Source organism: Muscardinus avellanarius (assembly GCF_963383645.1).
Source record: "Muscardinus avellanarius genome assembly, chromosome: 7".
NCBI lineage: Eukaryota > Metazoa > Chordata > Mammalia > Rodentia > Gliridae > Muscardinus > Muscardinus avellanarius.
In genome coordinates, this window is record NC_137793.1 from 103,183,967 (window position 1) to 103,209,622 (window position 25,656).

Here is a 25,656-nt window from a genome sequence, read left to right on the forward strand (position 1 = left end):
AATGGCTGCATTTGGAGATAGGCTTACAAATGCATTATGTACCATATAATAATGAAAAACAGGAAATAGACTGGTATCCAGCCGCAGGATAAAAGCTAAGGAAAATCAATTGAAGTACTTTTTATACATCCATTAAAACTTAACACAATGACCATAAAGGAAAATGGAAAATGATATAAGGCTAAGAAAAAGCGGAAATGCAAGGCTGATGCGGGCTATGGCTGCAGCTCTGTAGAGTGTTACTTGTATCTGATCAAAGACGGAAAGTCTGTCACAAGAAAGGAAAATAAAACGAGGATAGGGTTAGGATGCGGTTGCTAGGATATGAAGTGAGACACAGGTTCGATACACTGGTTCCACATTTTATTAAGCTCTATTATCTCAGGCCAGAAGCTCAACTTCTCTGAATTTAGCTTATTCACTGAAAAATGAAAAAAATGGCATTTCTATTCCTTAACACATTTCATGAAATTATTACATGTAAAAAACATGTATAAAACACTTATGTACTGGACACAGTTCTAAGCACTTCACAAACATTAACTAACGATTACATAATGTTAAATCAGCCAGGTGTGGTGGTACAACCCTGAAATCCCAGTTCTTAGGGAGGCTTAGACTAGAGGATTGTAGGTAGCATAGTGAGACCCTGTTTCAAAATAAAATATAAGAACTGGGCGTGTAGCTCAGAGGTAGAATGCCTTGGGTCCGATCCCCAGCACCAAAGAAAACAACAACAACAACAACAACAACAACAACAACAACAACAACAAAAACAATTTAAATTATCAAAACATTTTAAGAAGATGCACAGAGAGATTCTGTAATTCCAAGCGACCATAGCAGGTTTATAACTTTGGACAACTTCGCAATGTCCACAAGATGTGTAACAGCTGTAGCAACTCGCCAATATTTATCCACACCATGTGGTAAGCATTGTGCTATGGGTCTCCTAGAATTATCCTGTATAGCCTTTACAACAATCTGATTACAAAGATACTGTAATTGTGTCCTTTGGAAGCTCAGCCTCCTAGAGGTCAGTACCACACTGGTAAGAAAGAAAGTGCAGATCTGAACTGGGTCTGCGAGCTCCCAGCCAGGGGCTTCGCCACTGTAACGGGGTGTCCAGATCTGTGAGGATGTGGATAAAGTCCTTGAGCTTCCTACCCGCAACGACACCCTAGTTGGTGCGTATCTGGGAGAGTTCTGAGCGGCCATCGTGACCCTCTAAGCCCTTGGTCTCTGCTCCTTCTATTTCTTACCTACTTTCTTCAAAACTGCTTCTTCAAGGCTCCACCACCTCTCAGTACCTCCTGAGACACCCCTGACTGTTCCCGTCCCGGTGCTCAGGACAGTCATCTGTATTTCTAAGTCAGCATTACCATCTCTAATTCCTCTTTACCAGCTTGTTCCTTCCAGACCACGAGTCTCACACAGTCTTTATGCTGCTGTTTCCTTGGCTGTACATGGAAAGGACCCAGCAATCACTTGTTGAATGAAGAACGCCTCCGGTCTGGAAGACAGAGCTCCCGGAACCCCTGCTCAGCACTGGGCATCATTTGTTTTGTGCCAAAAAGATGTATCAGGATCCAACAGCGAGGACGAAGGTAGTTGAGTAAAATGAGAACCTCAAGGAGCCCCGTTCCAACAGGACTTCCTTGACGTGCTAAGTTACATTAGGTGTGCACAGACTGCGTGCTTACCCATCACTATTGACATACTCCACAACCGGCGCTAACTGCTCACTGGCTTGCCTTCTACAGAGGGAGCTCCTTGGGGACAGGACCCTGGTGTTCTTCATAACACGCGAAACCAAGCACAGAAACTGGCATGTACCTGGTGATTAACGGACACTTGTTCTGTGAGCAGATGAATGAATGGATGGATGAGTGAATGAATGAAGTTGAGACATTTTCTTTCCCCAGATTCTTCTTTACTTTCTCCCCAGCACTGAGGCTGGAACGCAGGGGCCTTCTACCTCTGAGCTGCACTTCCAGCCCTACTTCATTTTTTATTTTGAAACAAGGTCTCACTAAGTTGTTGAGGACCTTGCTAAATTGCAGAAGCTAACCTCAAACCTGCAAACCTCCTGTCACAGCCTCCCAAGTATTAAGATTCCAGGCATGCACCCCTGTGCCTGGCGCTTTCCTAGGTTCTCAGTGGGAGCTTTCAGCTTGCAGAATGCCCTGCCATGCTGAGAGACCTCAGCTTCATGGCACGCCTTGAAATCCAATTGACAGTTTAAAAGGTTCAACTACTGCGTCCTTTATGTTAACTCTTTCTGTACTCTCCACAGTGGGTGGGAAATCGCCAAGACGTTTGACCCCATAAGAAATTTTTTTTCCACTATAAAAACAGAATGTTTACTTTTGGTAAAATGAAAGGATTTTTTTTTGTTTGTTTGTTTTGTTTAAGCTGTTTTAGCAAACACACCAAAGTAAAAAGATTGATTTGCTGGGGCATGTTCTTTCCCTCTTTATCCTCAGATAGGTTCAGTGCTGAGGAACTATTATTAGAAAGCCCAGTTGATGAAGATTTCTTCAAAAAGGGAGATAAGATGTGGGCTGCTCTTGTGTTCAAAGCGAATTTTAATTACACAGGCTACTGGGGTTACTGAGATATGCCAAACATTTAGCTAATTAGCGGGCTCTCGAGACAAGAGGGCCGCCCAGAGATAGACACAGTTTTCCCTCACTAATGAGTGCTGACAAATTCTAGCTGAATACGTATTCGCACTCTCACTAAAAATTCACCGAATTTGTCCTTTCTCAAATTCCAACAACATGAACAAATGTAAACTTGAAAGTGAGAGGTTAGGACTGGGGAATCTCTAACTTTTAACACAATAATCCAACGCTGACCACCATTTTGGGACACTCAGTAAAAATTAGTAATATTTATTATGATACTATGTATGTATGTGTGTATGTATGTATGTATACTGGGGATTAAGCCCAGAGGCATTCTACCTCTGAGCTATACCTCTGGCACGTTTTTTTTCTTCTTTTGGTGGTACTGGGGTTCCTGGAAGCCCTTCTACCTTAGGGCTACACTCCCAGACCTATTTTTATACTTTTTTATTTGGAAAAAGGGTCTCTTAAGCCAGCGCGGCTGGCTTCGAACCTGCGCGATCCTCCTGTCTCCGCCTCCTAAGCATGGGGATTACAAGCGTGCACCACCACGCCCGGCTACCTTTGGCACTTTTTATTTTCTATTTTTTGTTTTGAAATAGGACCTCTCTAGGTTTCTCAAAGTCTTGCTAAATTGCTGAGGCTGTCCTTCTACCTGCGATCCTCCTTTCTCTGCCTTTCTGGGATTACAGGTATGTACCACCGCGCCCAGCTTATCATGACACTGTACATATAATTATATCAAAAGACTTGAAATCGGAATTAATTAGGCATCTTATTTTTATTTATTTTTTATTCTTTTAAATTTTTTATTTTTTGGTGGTTCTAGGGTTCCTGGAAGCCCTTCTACCTCCGGGCTACGCTCCCAGACCTATTTTAATACATTTTTTATCTGGAAACAGGGTCTTTTTAAGCCAGCGCGGCTGGCTTCGAACCTGCGCGATCCTCCTGTCTCTGCCTCCCAAACGTGGGGATTACAAGCGTGCGCCAACACGCCCGGCTAGGCATCTTATTTTTAAAATGCCACGGATGATGTTCAACAAAATAGTAAAGCTGAGCCGGGCGTGGTGGCGTGTGCTTGTAATCCCAGCATTCGGGAGGCTGCGTCCTGAGGATCCTGGTTCAAGGACAGCCTCAGCTACTTAGTGAGGCCCTCCGCAACTCAGTGAGATCTGGTTTCAAAATAACGAATAAAAAATAGGGCTGGGGGTGTAGCTCATAGGTAGAATGCCCCTGGGTTCCATCCCCAGTACCACACACACACACAAAAAAAAGTAGAGCTGTTATTAATAAGCACTAAAGGGCCTGGAACCTTCTAGAAAGTTTAGAAGTCATATGATATAGAGAGAAATCAAGAAGTAGAAATAAAAGAAATAACCACTATCTTTATTAAGTACTCGCTGTGTGTTTTACCAAAATCACTTATTTCTCAAACAACCCAGAAGTGTAAAAATCATTTCTGTTTATAGATGAGGGGCCATGGTTCATGGATTTGGATAAGGTCATCTGGTTAGAAACAGCTTGGCGAGGTTTCCTGCCAAAGCCCAATTCTCTTAGGTTCACGGTGCATGTCAGCCTGTATCTGGGTAGGCCTGAGGAACAACATAATTGTTTCTATTCCCTGGGATTAGGTATGTTTAACTTTTGGGGTGTCTGGTGCTTAGATGTTTTACTTAGGACAGAAGTATGAAGTAATGTGTCTCTTCATTAGCTTTTCTTTTCTTTTTTTGTGAAGCCAGGGCTTCATGCTCTTGCTAGACACACGAGCTGCATCGTTCCTGCCTCTATTTTATTTGTTATTTTGAGACAGGGTCTCACTACATTGCCCAGGCTGGCCTCAAACTTTCAGTCCTCCTGTCTTAGCCTCCTGAGTCACTGGGATTACAGGTGTGGACCACTGCACCAGCTCATTAGCTTTTCTTTTAGAATAGAAATTAGATCCGAGGGCACAGTCCAGGTTTCTGAAGCCAGCGGGCTTTCTCGCAATGCATGTCCGATAAAGTGTTTTCTATGCACCAGACACTTGAACAAGTTGGTTGTGATAATAGACCGTCGTTCCTAAGAGTGGCTGCTGCAGTATTTCCCGTTGCAGTGTTCCTTTGCATGGCAACTTTGCTGCTCTACCCCCAAGAGGTGGCATCTATTTTTCCATTCCCTGGGTCTGGGCAGGACTGCTTGAACCAGGACAGTTAGAAGTGCCGCTGTCTGTAGGAAGACAGCTGTCAGGTGAGAAGTGTGACTGGCCTTACACCATGATGCTGTGTGAAGCCTGAGCCATATTGAAAAGTCACCGGGAGACCCTTGTCCCAGCTGAGCTCACAGCCAACAACACTCTAGCCCCAAGAGTGCGTCCCCTTCAACATGCAGCCCCGCTGAACTTATATCCTAATGGCAGTGCAGAGACACCCTAGCAGGGACTGTCTAGCTGACCTGGGCAATCTGCAGGAGCACGAGAAAATAAACAAGGCGCAATATTTTACAGATCAGGGCAGTTTGGTTGGTGATGGTGCTTTTCTTTCAGGGTGAAGCAACTGTTTCTTCTAAAGAAGTAATAGTAATTTTTTATTTTTCTTAATTTTTTTTTTTGTGGTACTGGGGATGGAACCCAGGGGCATTCTACCTCCAAGCGACACCTCCAGCCCTATTTTTTATTCTTTATTTTGAAACATGGTCTCACTGAGTTGCAAAGGGCCTCACTATGTAGTAGCTGAGGCTGCCCACAAACTGCGACCCTCTTACTTCAGCCTCCCAAATGCAGGGATTACAAGTGTGTGCCACCACCTCTGGCTTCAACTAGTAGTAATTTTGATGCATATATGCACATTCATGTGTGTGTGTGTGTGTCTTTGTATGTGCATATTAAAATACCACAGGTACTTAAAGTGCTGGCTAAGCTAAAGGGGAAGTCAGTAAATTCTCATATAGAAGGTTTACTTCTAAAAAAGAAAATGGAGGGATCACAAAAAGTGACCTATCTAAACATCCCGCTTATATTTTGGGCTACTTAATAAATAGAGAGGCTCTATTCCAAACTTGGCGACTTCATTCTTATCCAGTAAACAGAAAAGGGTTTTGAAAAGTGATTAGCTATCCGGGAGTTAGTTTTCCATAGACTGTCAAATAATTTTCATTTTCTGAAGCAGTGATAAAAACACGATCTAGTCCCTTGACCTGCTTCAGAATGCTTCCAGACTGATTCACATTTTATGACCGGCCTACTTCTACTCAGGCTGACAGGAGAGCTAGCTTCTCTGGCTCAGCAACGTGCATTTAAGATTCATCCTAGTTTTCCCATGACTCGGTCACTCATCCCTTGGCACCACTGAGTCATATCCCACTGTATTGATATACCACAGTTTGTCCACTTACCTACTAAAAAACTTCTTGGTTGCGTCCAGCTTTTGGTAATTATGAATAAAAAAAAACTAAGCTGAACATTTACATGAAGGTTTTATATGGTCACAGTTTTTCAAATCAATTGGGAAAATACCATAGAAACATGATTGCTGGGTGTATGGCAAGACTATATTTAGCCTTGTAAGAAAATTCCAGATCTATTTTGGTTTAGAAAAAAATTGCATTTTCTATGATATCGGGTCTAAAAACATTAATGGTTGTTGTGAGATTTGTGGCTGGTTTTATTTGTTTTTTTTATTCACTTCTATATTTCTTCAAGAATGGCCTAAGTAATTCAAGCAAGTGGTGTGTATATAAACCGGGAAAAGCTCATTTTAAGAGTACAATTAAACAACAGGAGGAAATAAAATGCACAGCTATGCGCTGTTTATTTACCTCACTGGTTGGCCGGCCCCAGGGCAGCAGAGAGTCGGTGATAAGAGCTAAATATTATCTTGTGGGGCATGGTGACGTACACCTGCAATCTCAGTACTTAGGAGGCTGAGACAGGGCGGTTGTAGGTTCAAGTCCAGCCTCAGCAACTTAGCAGGGCCCTCAGCAACTTAGGGAGACCTTGTTTCAAAAATAAAATAGGGCTGGAGGTAGGAAAACCCTGGGTTCAATCCCCAGTACCATATCAAAAACAAAACGATGTGTGTTCAAGTACACTGCGAAGCACCTGGCTACAGTGAGATGCTCCTTCTTTCTGTCTTTAGCTGCGGTTCCCTAACATTCCTTCCAGGTTTAGACTCCAAAGAACCGAAGAACCCTCGTTAGGACTCGTCAAAATCACATCAGTCCTGTGATGCTTTGTTCTAACAGTGAACCTTCTGCTTTGCTTCTGAGACCAACCTCTACCTCATACTCCAGTTCCCATCACCAGAGGCCTGTCTAATTTCCAGTCTAAGTATCTTGGACTGTAAAATTCCATAAAAGAAGTACTTGTCTAAAATTCAGCAGACTCCCAAATTCTCTGGTTACGAACAGTTTATTAGCAAAAAAAAAAAAAAAAAAAAAAATCAATTCAGTTCATTACGTTTTAGAAAATATTCTTGTCATTATTAATTGTTTCACTTTTCAAAGAAGGAAGAGATTTGGCATCTTCTATCATACAGAACACCGAATAAATAAATTAAATTAGTCCTATTATGAACATGAAACAGCCCGTTACAATGGCATCTTCATATATTATGATGTTGACAAGCTAAACAATATGTCCTCCTGCTGCCAAAGAAGATGTGTGAATTTTTTTTATGCCTTGTTATTTGCCTCTTTCTTTTCTGGGTGACAGATATAGAGATATAGCACCATTTTCAGAATTACCAAGAATCTTTTAAGGACAGAAATCATGGGGCTGGTGATTCCCGGTCCTCCATTAATGCCGAGTATTATCAGTTCACAAATAAAGTCCAAAACAAGAAATGTTGAGGCTCTTGAAAACATCACGGCTTCTTTGGATACTTTCACCTCGAAGGGATAAATTATTAATTTGGGGTGAAGTTACCTCACTGAATTTTCCAAGAGATGAGTGAAACTCAGATGCTTTGACTTTATTTTTAGCATCACAAAGACGGTAAGAGAGTCATCTGAACGATCTGCTGAAACGACACACGTCACGTTTCTGTTCTGAGCACTTTGCTAAGAGTGGCCCAGCCTTCAGGTGGCCCTCTCGGTCATCATCACTCTCCTGACTCCGCCGTTATAACTGAAAACACCCAGCTTATAATGAGATAAACAGATCCAGTATCTCAAATGGCCGTGCAGATCGTGCAGAACCTGGCCGGATGAAAGCTTCTATACACTTTCTACTTAAATACCAGGGTCCCACTCTTGGAGAAGAGGCCAGAAATGTCAAGTGTTGTTTGTGTTTGCTGTGCTTCCAACACATAAACAGGGCAAGTTTCCAGGGATAAATGAGAGGCTATTCTTTACTGGGAAGGAGGAGGTCCAGAGTAAATATGTCAGTCATGTTGAGACAGCGCCTTGTGTACAAGCAAAGCAGGTTGAAAAGCGGTCACATTTGCAACAATGCTGGGAAGAGGAAGTCATTATCAACACCCTCAATCTTTAAATTAGACCAGCAGAGGTGAGTTCTATTTATTCTGGAGTCACAAATGCTGTAAATGAGCTAAACAATGTGCCTATTGGTAAACCAGAAATCAATGTGCTGATGGAAATTAAAAAAAAAAAGCTACAACACGCTAGGTGGCGAAATAAACACTTCATGAGAATTTCCGCCCGCCCCAAAGCACTTGTTCCTCAGTCTGCATCTCCACGCTGGGCTCATCCTTCGGCTTGAAATCCCTTTCCTGACCTAATCTGCCAGCAAAAATCTGGTCCTGTCCAAGGCCCTGCTGCCAAGTCAGTCCTCTGTGAGCTTGACCCATCTCCCAGGCAGGGCCCACCATTCAGCGCTGTTCTCCCCAAAGACTTCAGGAGGACCTCTCTGAGAGGCTTCGTTAGACCTCCACCCGCAGTGTGCAGATCCATCTCCCCTGGGGTTTCCTGGAAGTTACAACTGTGCTTTGTGGGCTCTTATATTCTGTAAGTGCCATCCGACATCCTGACGGTGAGGACAGAGAACACTGCAACCCGGGTTTATTCCGGAGGTGTGTGGAACGGGGATCCTGACGCTGTTCCTCTGCACTGGGCCAGTCCAGTGTATTGGACTGGAGAGGAGAACAAGTCATTTGAAACAGGACTTCTGCTGTGTTTTGGGTGGCTATAGTGGCTGCTTCAAAGACTACCTTTGAGTGTCTGGAGATGAAGTTCAGAGGTAGAGTGCTTGTGTGAAGCTCTAGGTTCGATCCCCGGCAACACAAAATAAAACAAAACAACAACCAAAAACTTTGAGTCACTGATTTCTGTGTATGTTAAGTTCAAAACACAAACACACATACACACATACACACACACATTTTTGTGGTGCTTGGGATTGAACTTAGAGGCATTCTGCCTCTGATCTATACCCCGGCCTTTTATTACTATTATTATTGTTGTTGCTGTTATTTTGTTTTAAATACAGGGTCTCACTAGGTTACTGAGAGTCTCACTACAACCGGTTGCTGAGACTGGTCTCATACCTGCAATCCTCTGGTCTGAGCCTCCAAGTACCGGAATGACACGTGTGTACCACCACACCCAGCAAGTTAAGATATATTTTACTATCACCAATTCTTCATGGAAATGTGCTATAATAATATAGCTCTTTCTTTAAGGGAAGCAGTTGCCTGGCAGTGCTTACTTAGAATCAGAAGCATGCTGCTCCTAACTTCGTTTCTACCACAAAATACCAACAGAAATGAACCTGGGTGCCCTTTTAACTAGAAAAAACAACAACCATCAGAGTTTGTGCTGTTTTCTGTGTACAAAGCACTCTGTGTGCACTATTTTATTCTCATAACGTTCTGTTCCCGAACCAGAAACTTTACCCAGAAGGCTGATTCGACAAATCCCCTGGCTTTAGGGAATTGAACTCTACGCTTGTTCTACTCTAAAACAAATTACCACAGTGCCAGAATACTCTCTGAGACCTTGAGTGTGCTCAGCTCAAGAAACACAGATGGCTGGATGGAGAAAGGAAGTCTGAGGTCCATGCCAAGGCACCATTCTTCCTGCTTGTTCTTTCTACATACACAAACATGGCGGAAGAGAAGGGTGCTGCCTGTGACCTCCCGGCACAAGAGCCACTGTTCCTTTAAGATATTAACGTACTCAGTCCTGATGGTGTCTCTAATTACCTGGAAGAACTGCAGTCTGATTTCAACATCGTATGATGCACGAGAGAAAAGGAAAGGGGTCTTTGAGCTAGAACAGGGGCTCTCTGGAGACAAATCTAGCGCTAAAATGATATTTATGTTCGAGGAAAGGGTGCGTCATGTCTAAACCAGATACTGAGAATCACTCTCTAGCTTCACTTTTGGTTTGGGAAACTTCTCAGCACTCAACGAGTCCCCCAGACTAGGAAGCATCTCTTTAAGCCCAAAGTCCCACTCCCCCAACCCCAGCACAGCCTGAGCTGGAATCCCACCTGTGTCTGGAAGGGGGGAGATAATGCTGCACATGCGTGACCTGTTGGCTGCTGATACCAGCTTTAGTGTCATCTGGTTATTTTACCTTATTCTCCAGAGTGCGAGGAGGGCTCAAGTGGCTGGGGAAATAGGGACAATTCAAAGTCATAGTCTTTTGCATTGTTGAGTTTCTAAAAATAATTACTTGACCTTGTGTTTGAGGACAAGCATGCAAAGGTAAAGAGTCATTGCTAAGATCAGCTAAATAATCTTTAAAGAGAAAAGTCAATTTGCTATTATACTAGCTGCTCTAAGAGTCACAGGAAAAGTAAATATGGTAGTATTTGTTACAAAGAAGAGTTCAAATAGATTCTGACAGAGTTCCCAATTAGGAGAACATCTACACTGGAATGTATGTATGTATGTATGTATGTATGTATGTATGTATTTTTTTGGGGGGTACTGGGGATTAAACTCATGAGGCACTCTACTTCCAAGCTATACCTTCAGCCCTCTTTAATGAATTTATTTATTTTCCTTTTGAAGCAGGGTTTCACTAGGTTCTCAGAATCTAAATTGCTGAGGCTGGTCTTGAACCTGTAATCCTCTTGTCTTAGCCTCCCGAGTATTGGGATTACAGGATTGGGCCAACATACCCAGCAGGAATATATGTATATTACTATAACAAATATTTACTGATGATGGAAGGTTTTTGACCTCCACTCATATGTCTTATATTCCTCACAAGGAATACCTTAATATTTGTGATGCAATGACTATGGTCTTGGATACTGAGCTTTCCTACTGACCTACAGTGCTAATCAGCAGAGAATGACTGAAAATGGAGGACATTTATTTATGATAAGAAAATATCAGAATCTTACTTAAAGCTATCAAAATAGTCAAAATTGGAAATTTTTTATTGTCCCCCTTGTGGTACCGGGAACTGAACCTAGGGCCTTGCCCATTCAGTGGCAGAACTGAGCTACAATCCCCAGTCCTATTATCTTTCTTTCAGAAAATCAATTTTAAATCAAGATAAAAACCATTAAGAGTGAGGATAAGAAGCTGATTCAGGAGGGCTGCAGTTCATGGCCAGCCTCAGCTACTTAGTGAGGCCCTTTGCAACTCAGTGAGACCCTGTTTCAAAATAAAGAATAAAAAATAGGGCTGGGTTGTGTAGCTTGGAGGTAGAATGCCCTTGGGTTCCATCCTTAGTACTGAAAAAAAAAAAAAGAGTAAAGATAAAAGTCCCCTTTGGCTCCACACCCTAATCTTTCTTGTTCACTCCTTTTAAACACAATTCTCCAATAAAATTATTATTATTATTATTATTATTATTATTATTATTATTATTATTATTATTATTTTGGTGGTACTGGGTTCCTGGAAGCCCTTCTTCCAGGCCATACTCCCAGACCTATTTTTATATTTTTATTTGGAGACAGGGTCTCTTAAGCCAGTGAGCGCGGCTGGCTTCGAACCTGCGCGATCCTCCTGTCTCTGCCTCCCAAGCGCGGGGATTACAAGCGTGCGCCACCACATCTGGCTAATAAAAATAATATTACAGCAGTCAACGATGGCATTTTCTTTGCCATCTGTGCTGATATGTTATTTAATTTTCACAACTTCCCATTAAAACAGGTTCATTTATCATCTCCATTGTGCAGAGCAGGAGACTGAGCCTCACTGTGCTTATGTCTCCATAAAGCGAGGAATCCACTGCCAGCACTGTGGGATGCGTGCATCCAGGTTTTGTCTGCATCTCTGCACATAAATGGAGACTTATGAGAAATAGAAAGTGCTGCTATTTTGTTTCATCGAAAAGTCTTAAATAGCTGGGTGTGGTGGCACATGCCTGTGATCCCAATACTTGGAAGCCAAGACAGGAGGATTTCAGGTTTGAGGACAGTCTCAGCAACTTAGCAAGACTAACCTCAGCAACTTAGTGAGATCCTGTTTCAAAATACAAAGGCCTGGGGGGGGTGGCCTAGAGATGGAATGTCCTTGAGTTCAATCCTCAGTACCAAAATACTTCATCCATCCATCCATCCATCCATCCATCCATCCATACCTTAAATGGATGGCACCTGTCTATACATATTGTTGGTATAATCTGCATGATTTTTCCATGACAGTTTCTATAGTTCTAGCTCATTCTTTTTAATTGCTGCTGCCTAGTATGGTATAGTGATATATCTTCCTATGGACAGGCATGAGTGTTATTTTCAGTTTTCACTGTCATAAGCGATGCCGGAGTGCGGGTCTTGTACAAGCTTCCTCGCACACAGGGGCAACTGCTTGGTGCATAGCATGTTGTGGCCATGCTGACTCATGGCTATGCATGCGTGAACTTTCATCGATCTTTTTAAACTCTCCTTCATGATATTTACCACTACATGCAAATACATGTTTTCCTACAACCATGCCCAAACATCATGATATTATTATTATTATTATTATTATTATTATTATTATTATTATTACTGTGGTACTGGGGTTCCTGGAAGCCCTTTTACCTCTGGGTTATACTCCCAGACCTATTTTTTTTACATTTTTAAAATTTGGAAACAGGGTCTCCTAAGCCAGTATGGCTGGCTTCGCGATCCTCCTGTCTCCGCCTCCCAAGCCCGGGGAATACAAGCGTGCGCCACTACGCCCGGCTCCCAAACATGATATTATCGAACTTCAAGTTATTGCCAATATAATGGGTGAAAAACTGAGGGGTTTTTTTTTGTTGTTGTTGTTTTTTGGTGGTACTGGGGTTCCTGGAAACCCTCCTACCTCTGGGCTACATTCCCAGACCTATTTTTATACATTTTATTTGGAAAGGGGGATTACAAGTGTGCGCCACCACACCCAGCAAGATTGTGTTTTAATCTGCATTCCCCTGGTTACAAATAAAAGCTGTATTAGATAACTCCACCCATACTGATAACAACATAAGACAGTGAGTCATGCATGGTGGTGCATGCTTATAATCCCAGTACTTAAAAGGCTGAAATGGGAGGATTGCAGAAATGGGAGGGGACAGCCTCAGCCACTTAGTGGCTCAGCAATTTAAGGAGACCCTATTTCAATATAAAAAATAAAATATATTTAGGTTGTAGCTTGGATAGAATGCCTCTGAGTTGAATTCTCAGTATCACAAAAATGAATAAACACACACACACACACACACACACACACACAGTGAGTTAATGGGTAACCTAAAAATGTATATACCTATTAAACATTTTATTTTATGTTAAAATACAAAGATGTGCATTTCTTCTCCCCTTTTTTGACACAGGAAGAAGACTTCTCTCAACAAGGAACCACAGGCTCCAGGCTCTACACGTGTCTCCTGCATTCACCACACCCTTAATGCACATCTGAGATCCCCTTTTCTGGTTTTTTTAAGTGAAGTGAGACTATAAAGGCATTGCAAAATAATCCAAGTGGAGGATTTAATTTAATTTAACAGCAAGCTTTTAGTAACTTGCCTTCATCACGACTTTCCAAAGCATTCAATTTAATTTTCACTGAACCGGCTCTTTTCACACTCATGTTTCATTGGTTTGCATATTATTTAACTGAATTACATAATTACAATGACATTCAAACCAGTATAAACCGATTTGGGAGCTAGCTCTTGGAAAACACAAAATTAACTGTGGAATAAAAGCAGAGAGGTTCTGTTAGAGCGCAGCCCACCAGCCATGCAGAGGAGCGGCTCGGGCTGCAGTCAATGTATTTCAGGGAGACTCAGAAAGCTACTTACCAAAGTATGTGGTGTACCAGCGATGCAGACCATAACCTCATATGCTTATACTCCAGTGTCTTCTGCTAGGAACCATCTGTTCCTTTGCCTATTTTTCTAGTGGATTTTCTTTTTCTTAATTATTTTCAAGTATAATTTACAGATTTCAGATTTTTTTTTGCCTTGCAGCTATTATAACTGTTTGCTCCTAGGTGCTTACCAACTGACTGACTACATTTTTTTCCCCAGTTATCCTGTTTTATAAAAGTCTTTAATTTTATGTGATAAAAGAAAGCGTTTGCTTTCTATGCTTTTTAAAGGATGCCTCTGTTTGCTAAGATGCTAAACATTACCCCCCACATTTCCTACTAAAGCTTTAATTAATTTGGTTATTCCAGATAAAGAAGTTGGAAATCAGAAGTTTTAGATACCTAGCCAAAATGATAAAGCTACAAATGGTAAATCTGGGACCCTTAATGACAAGTATACACTCTCCAAAGTCAAAGCTTCTGCTTCACACCAGCTTTCTTAAGAAGGAATTGAAGCTGGACGTGGTGGCACACATCTGTAATTGCAGGAGGACTACAAATTCAAGGCCAGCCTGGGGAATTTAGACCCTATCCTAAAATAAAAAACAAAAAGGGAGGAGGAAGTGGAGGAGGAGGAGGAATAACTAAAATCTAAGAGAATCAAAATAAAATAAACAAAGCAAAGTAAAAAAAAAAAAAAAAAAAAGGTAGAAGCCGGGCGTGGTGGTGCATGCTTGTAATCCCAGTACTTGGGAGGCTGAAACAAGAGGATAGCAGGTTCAAGTCCAGCCTCAACAATTTAGCAAGACCCTCAGCAACTTAATGAGACCCTGTTTCAAAGTAAAAACAAAATGTCTGGGGGTGTAGCTTGGAGATAGTATGCCCCTGGGTACAAACTCCCATACCCCCCTCACCCACAAAGAGTCAGCCAGGCAAGGATGGAGGAAGGCAGGTTCTGGCTGGGCTCTGAGTGTGCAAGTCCAGACCTTCGAAAACTGAAGGACCACCAATGGGGAGGGAAGCTGCGAGCAAAGAGGCCAGTGGCCAGGCACAAACCAAGCCCGCCGTGGGCGCAGGCCACCGGGGCCTTCAAGCAGACTGCAGGGCCCTGGGATGCTTCCTTGGACCGCTGTGCTCTCAAATCTGCCTGCCTCCATTACTCCCAAGTGCCCAGCCATCGACTCAATCCAAGCCTTCATCTCCAGGTCCAGCTCTGCCAGCTCATTCACTCAAGCCACGAAGCCATACTAAATCCCTATCACGTCCCAAGCGGAGCTGCAGAGCGCCACACCACCCTCCCGCCCTTTCTCTAGACCGCCTCCGGAGGCGGGTTCTGTGAGTTCCCAGAGCTCTGCTTGCTCAAAACCCACCCCTGCTTCCAGGTTGCACCTTGAATTGTGGTCATTCTGGTCACATCTTTCTGTCTGCTACCAGAAAGTGAACTTGCAAAGATGGGATTTATATCTGATATGCCTCTGTGTCTCCCAATTCTTATAGGACCTATGAATCTAGAAGTCACAGGCGTTTTGTTTCTGCATTTATTAACGGGTGGGTACTGGCCTAAGTTCCTCTTCTATGCACTATACTGTGACCTTTGTAAGGGTGGTTAAGAATGAATGAATGAATGAATGAATGAATGAACACCTTGTATTTTCATCAGATACAATCTTATCCATTTAACTGAAGTTGCTATTTATTTTCATTACCACCAATGCCTCACCTTTCCAGATGGGTCCAAATCTTGTATCATCATCATTTCCTACTGCCTTCTCTTAACATGTAAGGAGATACTGGGTCCTGCAGCTCCGGCTTCTGCAGCCTCACCCAACTCTTTCTGATTCTCCTTACCACTTTTTCTGCCCAGGTGCATCACCATTTGCAAAAACCATTGTGGCCATCTCCCATCTCGGCTCCACACGTCGATCCATATCGCACTTGCTGCAGCCACACAAACCTTCTTAAGCCTATCCCTGGCTTGCTAGTCCTCCAGCTTAAGTCACTGAAGTCTCCCTTTAACCCCCTGCATGAGTTTCAGACTTTCAGCTGAACACGAAGCCCCACACATAGTCCCTCCTGGCACATACTCTTCTACCATTTTGTTACATCTCTACAGACTCCTCCCCCTCCTCCCATTACTGCTTGGTCAATCTGAACTCTGTGCTTTTTATTCAACACATACTAGGCTTCCCACTTGTTTTTGCTTATTTGTTTTTGTGATGCTGGGGACTGAACCCAGGGGCGTTGTATCTTTGAGCTGCATCCCTAGCTATTACTTATTTTTTAGTTTGAGATAGGGCCTCACTTAAGTTGCTGAGGCTGGCCTTGAATCTGCAATCCTCCTATCTCAGCATCCCAAGTACGAACATTACAGATGCGTGCCACTACACCGGGCTGTTTTCCACCTGTTACATGTGCTTGCAACACTGGTCCTTATTCAGTGCTTGTAGGCTTATCAGAAATGCCAGCCCTTCATGAGCCAGGACCTCAACAGACATGATCTCTGCCTTCTTTGTATTTGTATTTGCGGCACTTTGTATTTCTCCCTTGCAATTCACACACACACACACACACACACACACACACACACACACACACACAGGCACTCTTTAAATAATTTGATATTGCCAGAGCAGAGATTTCAAACACATGTTCCACTAGCAGTCATTTAAAGTATTCACCTAGACATCCCTCGCCAATCAACACAAAGGAAAAAAGACACTCCGGTTCTAGCAGTCTTTGTTCTTCCCTCGTCTTCACTGATAATGCCGGCCTTTCCTAAATCACACACTTGGCACTGGACTCCAAGTCTTAACCACCATCTCCTGGAACCCCCGAACAGTGCCATGGGCACCGCTTGGTCCCCAGTGGATGGGTGGAGGGTTAGAGAAGTAAAGTCACTCGATCCCACAGCAAACAAGAGGCAGAGCTGGGACCGGCACCCAGGCAGAAGCGTCCACAGCACAACGTCACGTCTCCTAAGCTCGGTCTTCACCATGCCCTCCTGCCTGGGTGCTGTTTGCCGAGCCTCTTTATTTACACGGTTTGTGTTAGAAAAAAAAAAAGCTCTCACTTGGCAGGGTGGGGAGAGGGGGAGACTTGGTAAAGGAACCATTCTAACTGATGCTATCTATTCATATACACGTATGTATATATACATATATATGAAATTATCAATGCCCATCTCAACATTGTGCATGGGGAAGCGGAGGGATGGGGCCTGGAGGAGGCTCACCAAGTGCTGCGGACATGTCTGTCCCTATCACTCTGAACGTTGTTTTGATGTGTGATTACAGTGCACCAATAAAAGTATATACATCAAGCCGGGAGTGGTGGCGCACACTTGTAATCCCCGTGCTGGGGAGGCGGAGACAGGAGGATCGCTCAGGTTCGAAGCCTGCTGGCTTAAGAGACCCTGTTTCCAAATAAAAATATAAAATAGGTCTGGGAGTGTAGCCCTAAGGTAGAAGGGCTTCCAGGAACCCCAGTACCACCAAAAAAAAAAAAAAAAAAAAGTATATTAAAGGCACACTCTGGCTTAAATTGTATAATCATTCTTTGAAACAATTTTTTGACTCAGATTGTTTTTAAGGTGGTGAGAAGTAAGAAGTGTTAACTGTTTCATTTACCTTCTAATGCAAGATTCAAAATTTAGGAGGTAATTAATTTTTTCCTTGCTGTGTGGTACTGGGGGTGGAACCCAGGGGCCTTCTACCTCCGGGCTACACCCCCAACCTATTTTTTTTATTTTATTTGGAAACAGGGTTTCACTAAGTTGCTGAGAGCTTCACTAAGTAGCTGAGGCTGGCTTTGAACCTCCGCGATCCTCTTGTCTCAGCCTCCCAAGTACTGGGATTGCAAGCGTGCGCCACCATGCCCGGCTCTAATTAATTTTTTTCAAACAGTATGTGTGGACAATATTCGATTCTCATGTCTCAGCCTCCCAAGTCCTGGGATTACAGACGTGTGCCAGTAAGTTGCTGAGGCTGGCCACGAACCTTTGATCATCCTGTTTCAACCTCCCAAGTATTGGGATTACAAGAGTGTACTACCAGGCTCAGCCACAGCTGCATTTTCCTGGGTTTAAGTATTGATGTTAAAACATATCCTCACTGCAGGCATGAATCGCTGTCACTTTTGTGATACTTTAAGATCTAAATCCCATTTACGAAGCAACATCTCATTATCTAAAGTACTTTCACTTCTTAAAAGTGATCTAAAATATTCACTTGCTGACACTTCAGTATTTCAGACTATGGATCACACATTCAGAAGAGAACAAAGCAAGAGAAATTAAGCCTCTAATATTCACTAGAGTATCAGAGAAAATGATAGCCTTAAATACTCCTGAGCACTGGTTAATATCTGTCCAGCTCCTCCTGTTGCCACAGAAATAATAGAAATAAAAACTTAATAGGATAAGCGAACAGAAATAAAAACAGTACACAATAGGAAAGGAAGCTGTAGGTCAGTGAAAGTTTTGTAGCATGGTGGTGCACACTTGTAATCCCAGCACTCGGGAGGCTGAGACAGGAGGATCTCAGGTTTGCAGCCAGCCTCAGCAACTTAGTGAGATCCTCTGCAACTTAGTGAGGCCCTGTTTCAAAATAAAATAAAAAAACAGGGCTGGGGATATGGCTCAGAGGTAGAATGACCTTAGGTTCAATCCCAAGTACTAAAAAAGGAAAAGAAAATTTTGTATATGGCAGGTTCCTTAACAAATACGTCTTCTCAATCATGAAAGCAGAAAGTATATATAAAATACAGCAAAACTATTTTTCCAATACAATCGAATAAATATATATTCTTAATAATTTGCAGCCTCTTTTAAGAAATCATCTAAAATGTAACTAATATTTTTATAGAAATTGACTATTAAGGTGGAACGTATGTGAGTTATTTATATTATTGGACAAGGTTCCTAACTTCCCATTTCATATCATCACAATCCTCACACTAACTCACAATACCTTTAATGAACGTGAAAATGATAGCCTTAAATACTCACACGCTTAAATACTCTCTGGGTGGAAACCTACCTTGGAAGTACATTAATTTCCGCAGAAAGGCAACTTCCTCAACCACATTACATGCCCAGAATACTAACGCTACCATTCATCCTGGCCTAGATAAGGGTTAAAAGAAGTGAAGGGGGGAAAAAAAAACTTCTCTCATAAATCTCAATCCTACATCGTATTTAATTCTTTTTAAACATTAATAATTTTATTCTCTTTTCCCTGGAGCACTCCCTATCAAGATTAAAGAAAGGCTTATTCAGAGACAAACAGGATACAGGAGTAATGGTGCGGCTTCCAGGCAAGCTATAAATAGCCACCGCGTTTTCAAGAAAGCGTGCGCTGGCGTGTGAGTTGCAGTTTAAACGTTCAGTGCAGATATTATGACTGTGGTGTCACCAAAGTCCATCGTTAAGTGAGAGAATCTGTTCTTACCAAGTTCTCTTGGTTCCTGGCTGCTATTTTCTCCTCCTCTTCTCCGTTTTTCATGTATTTGACCTCTTCCACCGGCTTGATCCTATATTCATCTGAGTGCCAAAGAAAGAAAGAAAAGAAAACACATCTTAATAATTTTGTCTGCAGCAGCAGAAATGTATCAGAAAATCCCCAAAGCATAACTTGTTAGGTCCTTTCCCCTGTGGCCTTTAGGTGTGGTTCATTTGGAACAAACCGGAGAGCCAGTGTGGAGAAGAAACAGGTAACTCCCTCTCTAGAGTCCACTGGGAATCGACACACACTGGGACACCACACATACTGGCCAAAGAGGACGAAAGAGAACATTCTTCTTTTTCTTCAAGAGAACATTAGTCCAAGTCGCCTGTAGGAGCAGTTTTCATCAGTTCATCCACTGAGCCTTAACGTTTCTCTCTGGGAAAACCCAAGACTAAAAAATTGGGCTGTTAAACAGACAAAAGCAATTGGGAATTAAAATTTTATTTTTATCATCCTTATATAAACTTGAGCAGTCTGAAAGTATTTCATAGGAAATATTTCATGTATTATTTATTTTGTTTTTTGGTACTAAGGATTGAATGAAAGGGCATTCTACCTCCCAGCCCCTTTGGAATTTTTACAGTGTCCTGCTAGTTTGCTGAAGGTTTCCCTAAGTTGTTGGGGCTGAGCTCAAACCTGTGACCCTCCCATCTCAGCTTCTAAAGTCTGAGGGTTACAGGAGCATGCCATCATGCTGGGTTCATTTATTTATTACAGACATATGTCTTTTGGATCTGAATTGAGATGAAGCTTGAGGTGGACTCTCTGGATTTTATTCCCAGCATAGCAAAAAAAAAAAAATCCCATTATTTACACTTTAATCTTTGTAAAGCCCATGTATGAAGCGCCATAGTATTTATTAGGCAGGGATATTATTTAAAGCTGGAGAATAGAGAGAGACACATGAATGGAACCTTGACGTTGCCACAGAGAGGACATAAATTCCAGCATCAATCTATCGGAGGGCAAATTCAGGAAACCCCACTGCGGAAGTTCTTCCGCGGGATGGAGGATTAGTGCTGACCATGATGACATTTTCTTCAGATTCCTGTCAACAGGAAATGACTTGGACATACTAAGTTCAAAAATAGGTGTGACTTTGAGTCATCTTTAATTCAATTTGTGGGGAAAATCACCGAAATTATGGCGCTAGAAAATGTCATCAACCAACAAACTGATGATTGCCTGCCTGGCATATGGTTTGAAGTAATGTCTAACTATGAATAACACCTATCTATCACTAAGAGTTCATCTTTCAGTTCTAGAAGTTGTAGTATTTTTTTTTTTTGCCTCTGATTAATTGTGTACAATGACTCTAGTCTGTTTTGGGTTTTGTTTTTTCTTCTTGTACTGGGAATTGAACCCAGGGGCATTCTGCCTCTGAGCTACACCTCCAGCTCTATTTTTATTTTTTATTTTGAAAACAGATCTCACTAGGTTGTGGAGGGCCTCACTAAGTTGCTGAGACTGGCTGCGAACCTGCGTTCCTCTTGTCTCAGCCTCCTAAGTACTAGGATTACAGGCATGCATCACTGTGCCCAGCTGACTCGAACATAACTTCATGTTTTGGTATTTATAATAGCACTTTCTGGTGTCGTTTCAGGTTTCTTTATACTACCCTGTATCACATTACTCCAAAAGGTATTTGTTGTAGTAACATTTCTTAAAGTAATTGTGCTGTTCAAATGTTCCTCAAAATTATTTTATAAAAGTAATAGTTTGTGTATATCTATGTAAAGATCCATTTTCATGGCTAAGCCAATTGTTCTTCCATCTGACATTTGAGATAAATATTAATTCTGCTTCTTTCTAAAGAAATTTGAGAGGATGGTGTGTGATTACAGTAGTAACTCCCATAGCAATCACAAATCCTAAATGTTCCAACCAGCTGGTCAATGGATGCTGGTCCACCACTACAACATAAAAGAGTTTCACGTTCCAATTTCTTATTCAGAAGAGAAAAATGAAAATGCACTGATATTATTTATATTATTTAATTAAGGATTATTTACTTGGACATTAGAAGAAAACAATTGCTAACTAGAAGAGATACTGCCAAATTATGACTCCAATACAATTGCACAAAGAAAGAAATAAAGGTTTGAAGCCAGGCATGGTGATACAGGCCTGTAATCCAGGACTTGGGAGGCTGAGACGCTGCTAGGATCACAGGTTCAAGGCCAGCTTTAGCGACTTAGCAAGACCCTGTTTCAAAATAAAGTATAAAAGGAACAGGAGTATGACTCAGAGGTAGAATGACCCTGAGTTCCATTCCCAGTACCAAATTAAATAAATTAATGAATAAAGGTTTATGAATATAATGCACCAATAAAAATTTAAAAATAGTAAAAAAAAATAAAGGTTTAAAAATAAAAGTTTAAACCAGGCTTCCCAATTTTGTAAATTATGGTTCAATGAGATAATTACTAACATGTAACTGATTTTAATTATGATTGATCTTACCTCTGGCAAATAATTATTTAAATATAAAAATATATGTTATTTTATAGATGTTGTATAAAACACATTTATCTCACAGTTCCACTTAATTCTAGGACTTTTGTCTATAGGATTTTGTCTGTTGGCCCCCAACCCTTACATGATAGAATGCAAAAGAGCACACAACATTTTAGAACAGAGCAGAACCTTCTGAGAAACCTCTCTAGATGGCCAAAGGCCTGTCCCAGAGACGGCCACCCTCTGCCATCGGCCGAGCCACAGTCCAGGGTGGCCACGCTCTGAGCAGCCTGGTGTCACTTAGTGTTCATTTTCTTAGTCCTCCAGGGAACTCAACCAAATTGAAAGTAGTACACAAACTATTAATGTTCTTCTAATATTTTTCTCCAGTTAAATGGAAAGATGCCTGGCAGCACAGCTCTCAAAGTTGCCGTAGTCTATACGCAAGCTCTTCTTCTTTTTTTCTTTTTACATCAAGACAGACTCCCCATCAATTCAGACAGAAGATAGCTTTTAACGTGTCATTAACAGCCCTGGCTGACTAGCCAAGACGGTGCTAGAGGAACACAACAAACAGCCAGGACCACCCAGCCAGACCTATCACTGCACTTACACAACAGGCTGCACAAAGTTCAATCACGGTATAAAACAAAAGAAGCCCGTAAGACCCTGACCCGCGAGCCACAATTTGTACAAAGTGAATACAAATTCATCTCTTGGGTTTCTCAAAGGCCACTGCTGGGGACGAAGATGTCCATCCAGAAACAGAAAACCCATCAACAAAGGCATCACACACTTCTGTGGTGACGCAGACATGGGGAGCAGCCCTCACCCAGGCCTCTGTGCAGACAGACGCATCTAGCATTTGGGCTTATGACGTGAACCATGGCTACTGAGATCCAGATTTCCTTTTGTCTAAGGTGCAGGGGAAATAATTTGGGAGTTAAGGTTTCCTTTAGCTCAGCCCACCGTGGACGGTGTGAGGACAGCCACTGTCCCATGCCAGAGGGTCCTGGTGGCAGAACAATGGACCAGCTTGACTGAGAAGGAAGAGAAGTAGGACTCGCCTTATTAAAATGCACATCAGGAGCGGTCGGCTGAGGCCCTGCTCCCTCCACGTCAACAGTTGCAGGCTGTGCTAGTCAAAACAGATCAGGGGATCTGGGGTAGAAGCAGGCCTTGGCAATATTTTTATTCTGATAATATAGCAGTGAGGGGCTGGGACTGTTTGGTGGCAGTCAGTGATCAACAGAAGACTGGGTAAGAAGGTGCCAAAGTAGACTCAGATTTCTGCCATCTTGGAAAATAAGATCCCCCCCCCTCCTCCTCCTCCTCCTCCTTCCCATCATCATCGTCTTCTTCTTCCTTCCTTCTTTCTTCTTCTTTCTTTTTTCTTCCTCATGGTACTGGAGACTGAATTTAGGAGCATTCTACCTGCAAGCTACACTCCCAGCCCTTTTCTTATTTTTTTGTTTTGAAATGGTCTTCCTAGGTTTCTGAGGGTCTTGCTACATTGCTGAGGCTATCCTTGAACCTGTGATCCTTCTGTCTCAGCCTCCCAAGTACTGGGAATATATGTGTGCACCACGGAGCCCAGCCAGTAAGATCCCTTCTTACCATAGCTCAGTGTTCACGGAGCTCTGCTACCTTTCTTCCTTTTTCCCCATCTATACATACATTTGTGAAAACTTTCACTTTAATAATCCTAGCATAGGCCTGGTATGGTGGCACATGCCTGTAATCCCAGTACCTTGAGAGCCTGAGACAGGAGGGGCACAGGCTCAAGACCAGCTGTAGCAACTTGGTGAGACTCATCACATCAACCTAGCAAACTATGTTTCAAACCAAAAAATTAACAAGGGGGGCATGGGGTGTATCTTGGAGGTAGAATGTCCCTGGGGTCAATCCCCAGTACCACAATATCATCACCATCAACATAATCATCATCATCATCATCAATCACCATCATCATCAATATCCTAGCATTATAAATGCATCTAGGACCTACCTCTCTCTACTCCATTCTTTTTAAAGGCAATTCTGGTAAGTGAAACTTCCTAGCAAGTCTTCCATCTGCAAAGCCTGGGATAGGATAAGCGAGTTCTCAAGAGAGCCTTCATTGATTGGAAACACACACAAGGGCCAAGTCCCTTCATGACCCACTAGTGACTCACAACCATTTGGAAATGAGAATTTGAAAATGTCAAAGATGTGCATGGGAATGAAGCGCTTGGTGTTTTCTGCTAATGAGAGCGCCCGAAGGTAAACAACAAGAACAAAGGTAACAATGACACCCAACATTCAAAGGTCCGCACTTCAAAATGCATTTCTGCACAGCGACTACATAAGAGGCGGCGGCTTTCTTTCCAGGTGACTCCCTGGAAATCCACTCGGTTTAATAGCTGAGCAACAACCTTGAGAGGACGACCCTGACACCAGGTCTCGGGAGGAGGTGGTCTTGTAATTTGGCTGGAGATAGAAGGGAAAGGGAACATTGCCTCCCTTTTTCCTGGACGGGAGGTGTGACCAGGCCAATATGTTAAACAGCCACAGTGTGTCTCTGATGTCCAGCGATCCCCTCTAAAGCTGTTGGGGTCTGCTCAAACTGCCTGACAGAACTTCCGATAAATTAGCTACATGTAGCACCAAGCGCGTTGACGTCTGCTCGACCGCCAAATGACAGGTAGCGCCAAGCACGTTGGACACCTGTCAAAATTTCCGATGAATGGGCTACATGTAGCGAACGTGCTGTGGATGAATGGGCTACATGCAGCGAACGCGCTGTGGATGAATGGGCTACATGTAGCGAGCACAGGTCTGCACAACCACCAGAACTTCCGATGAGACCTAACAACAAATAGCGCCGAGCGGATACAAGGGGGCGTCTCCTTGCCCCTGCTACCTTTAGTTTGATAGGATAGAATAGTTTCCTGACCGGAAAATCCCCCCTTGCCTTTTTGCTGTAAACTGGGTTGCCTGAAGAAAAATAAACGAGATCTTGCTTGACAAATCTCCCGGCTCCGTGTGGTGATGGGGCCGTCAGTACTTATCTTCCCGCTCAGCTCCGTCACTGTCGGGCTGGCCCTGACATAAAGGCATCCTGACCCTCCATGCAAGCCTTCCTTAAGTCTCCAGTGTGTTCTGCAGGTGGCCTCTCCTGTAGCGGTCTGCTAAGGATGTCTCCAAGGCCGTTTCTCAAACTTTTGTTATTTTAAACTTTCTTTTGTGCCCAACAGAAAGATGATTCTTGTTAAATTAGGATCTCTAATTGATTCACTTCTAAGGAATTTAACATGGGGGGTGGGGAAGACTGAGGCAGGATTTGTGTTATGCATGAGATCAGAACCAGGGACCCACAGTTTGGGGGCAGGAAGGCCGCCATCGGGCAAGCCAGCATGCCCAGCCCTCAGCCTTTTGGGAGTCGCTGAGCGTCCTGCCTTAGTGGGTTGCTGCTTTTGATCAGATCTGAAATTTTTTCAGCTAATATCTCTCCCTTCCTTCTGTCCTTCTCTCTCTTTTTTCTCCCTCCCTCCCTCCTTTCACACAGCATATAAATGGGGAGCTGGGATGAGAACCCAGGCAGTCTAACTGCAGAGCCCAAATCCTTGACGATTGTATCTCCGTGTGGCGCTTTTATCCTGGTCTCTCCGATCATCCTGACCTCCAGAACACAGTGGTATGCTTCTTATCTTTGTAGCAACAGGTGGGTGACAAATATTGCTGGGCTACACAGAAGTTTAATTGTGGAGGCAGTAACGTGCAAAGAACAGAGAAAGTTGTGATCACATCTGCATCTCTAAGCCTGGGCCTCTACACGCTGGCCCTCACCTGGACAGCCCTTCTGGACACTCTGAGGACCTTCCAGATGGGCTCGGTGATGAGCAATGA

General features: G+C 42.8%; 1 protein-coding gene across 1 annotated transcript in view; it reads right to left on the reverse strand.

Moving 5' to 3' along the window:
* LOC308265332 (uncharacterized protein C1orf21) overlaps positions 1–25,656 on the reverse strand; it is a gene marked incomplete at both ends in the record, with an annotated part of 155,422 nt that overhangs the window by 95,014 nt on the left and 34,752 nt on the right. Inside the window, one exon of the mRNA XM_080698974.1 lies at positions 19,255–19,346. Within this exon, the coding sequence (XP_080555100.1) occupies positions 19,255–19,346 (92 nt within the window). The remainder of the gene's footprint in view (positions 1–19,254; positions 19,347–25,656) is intronic.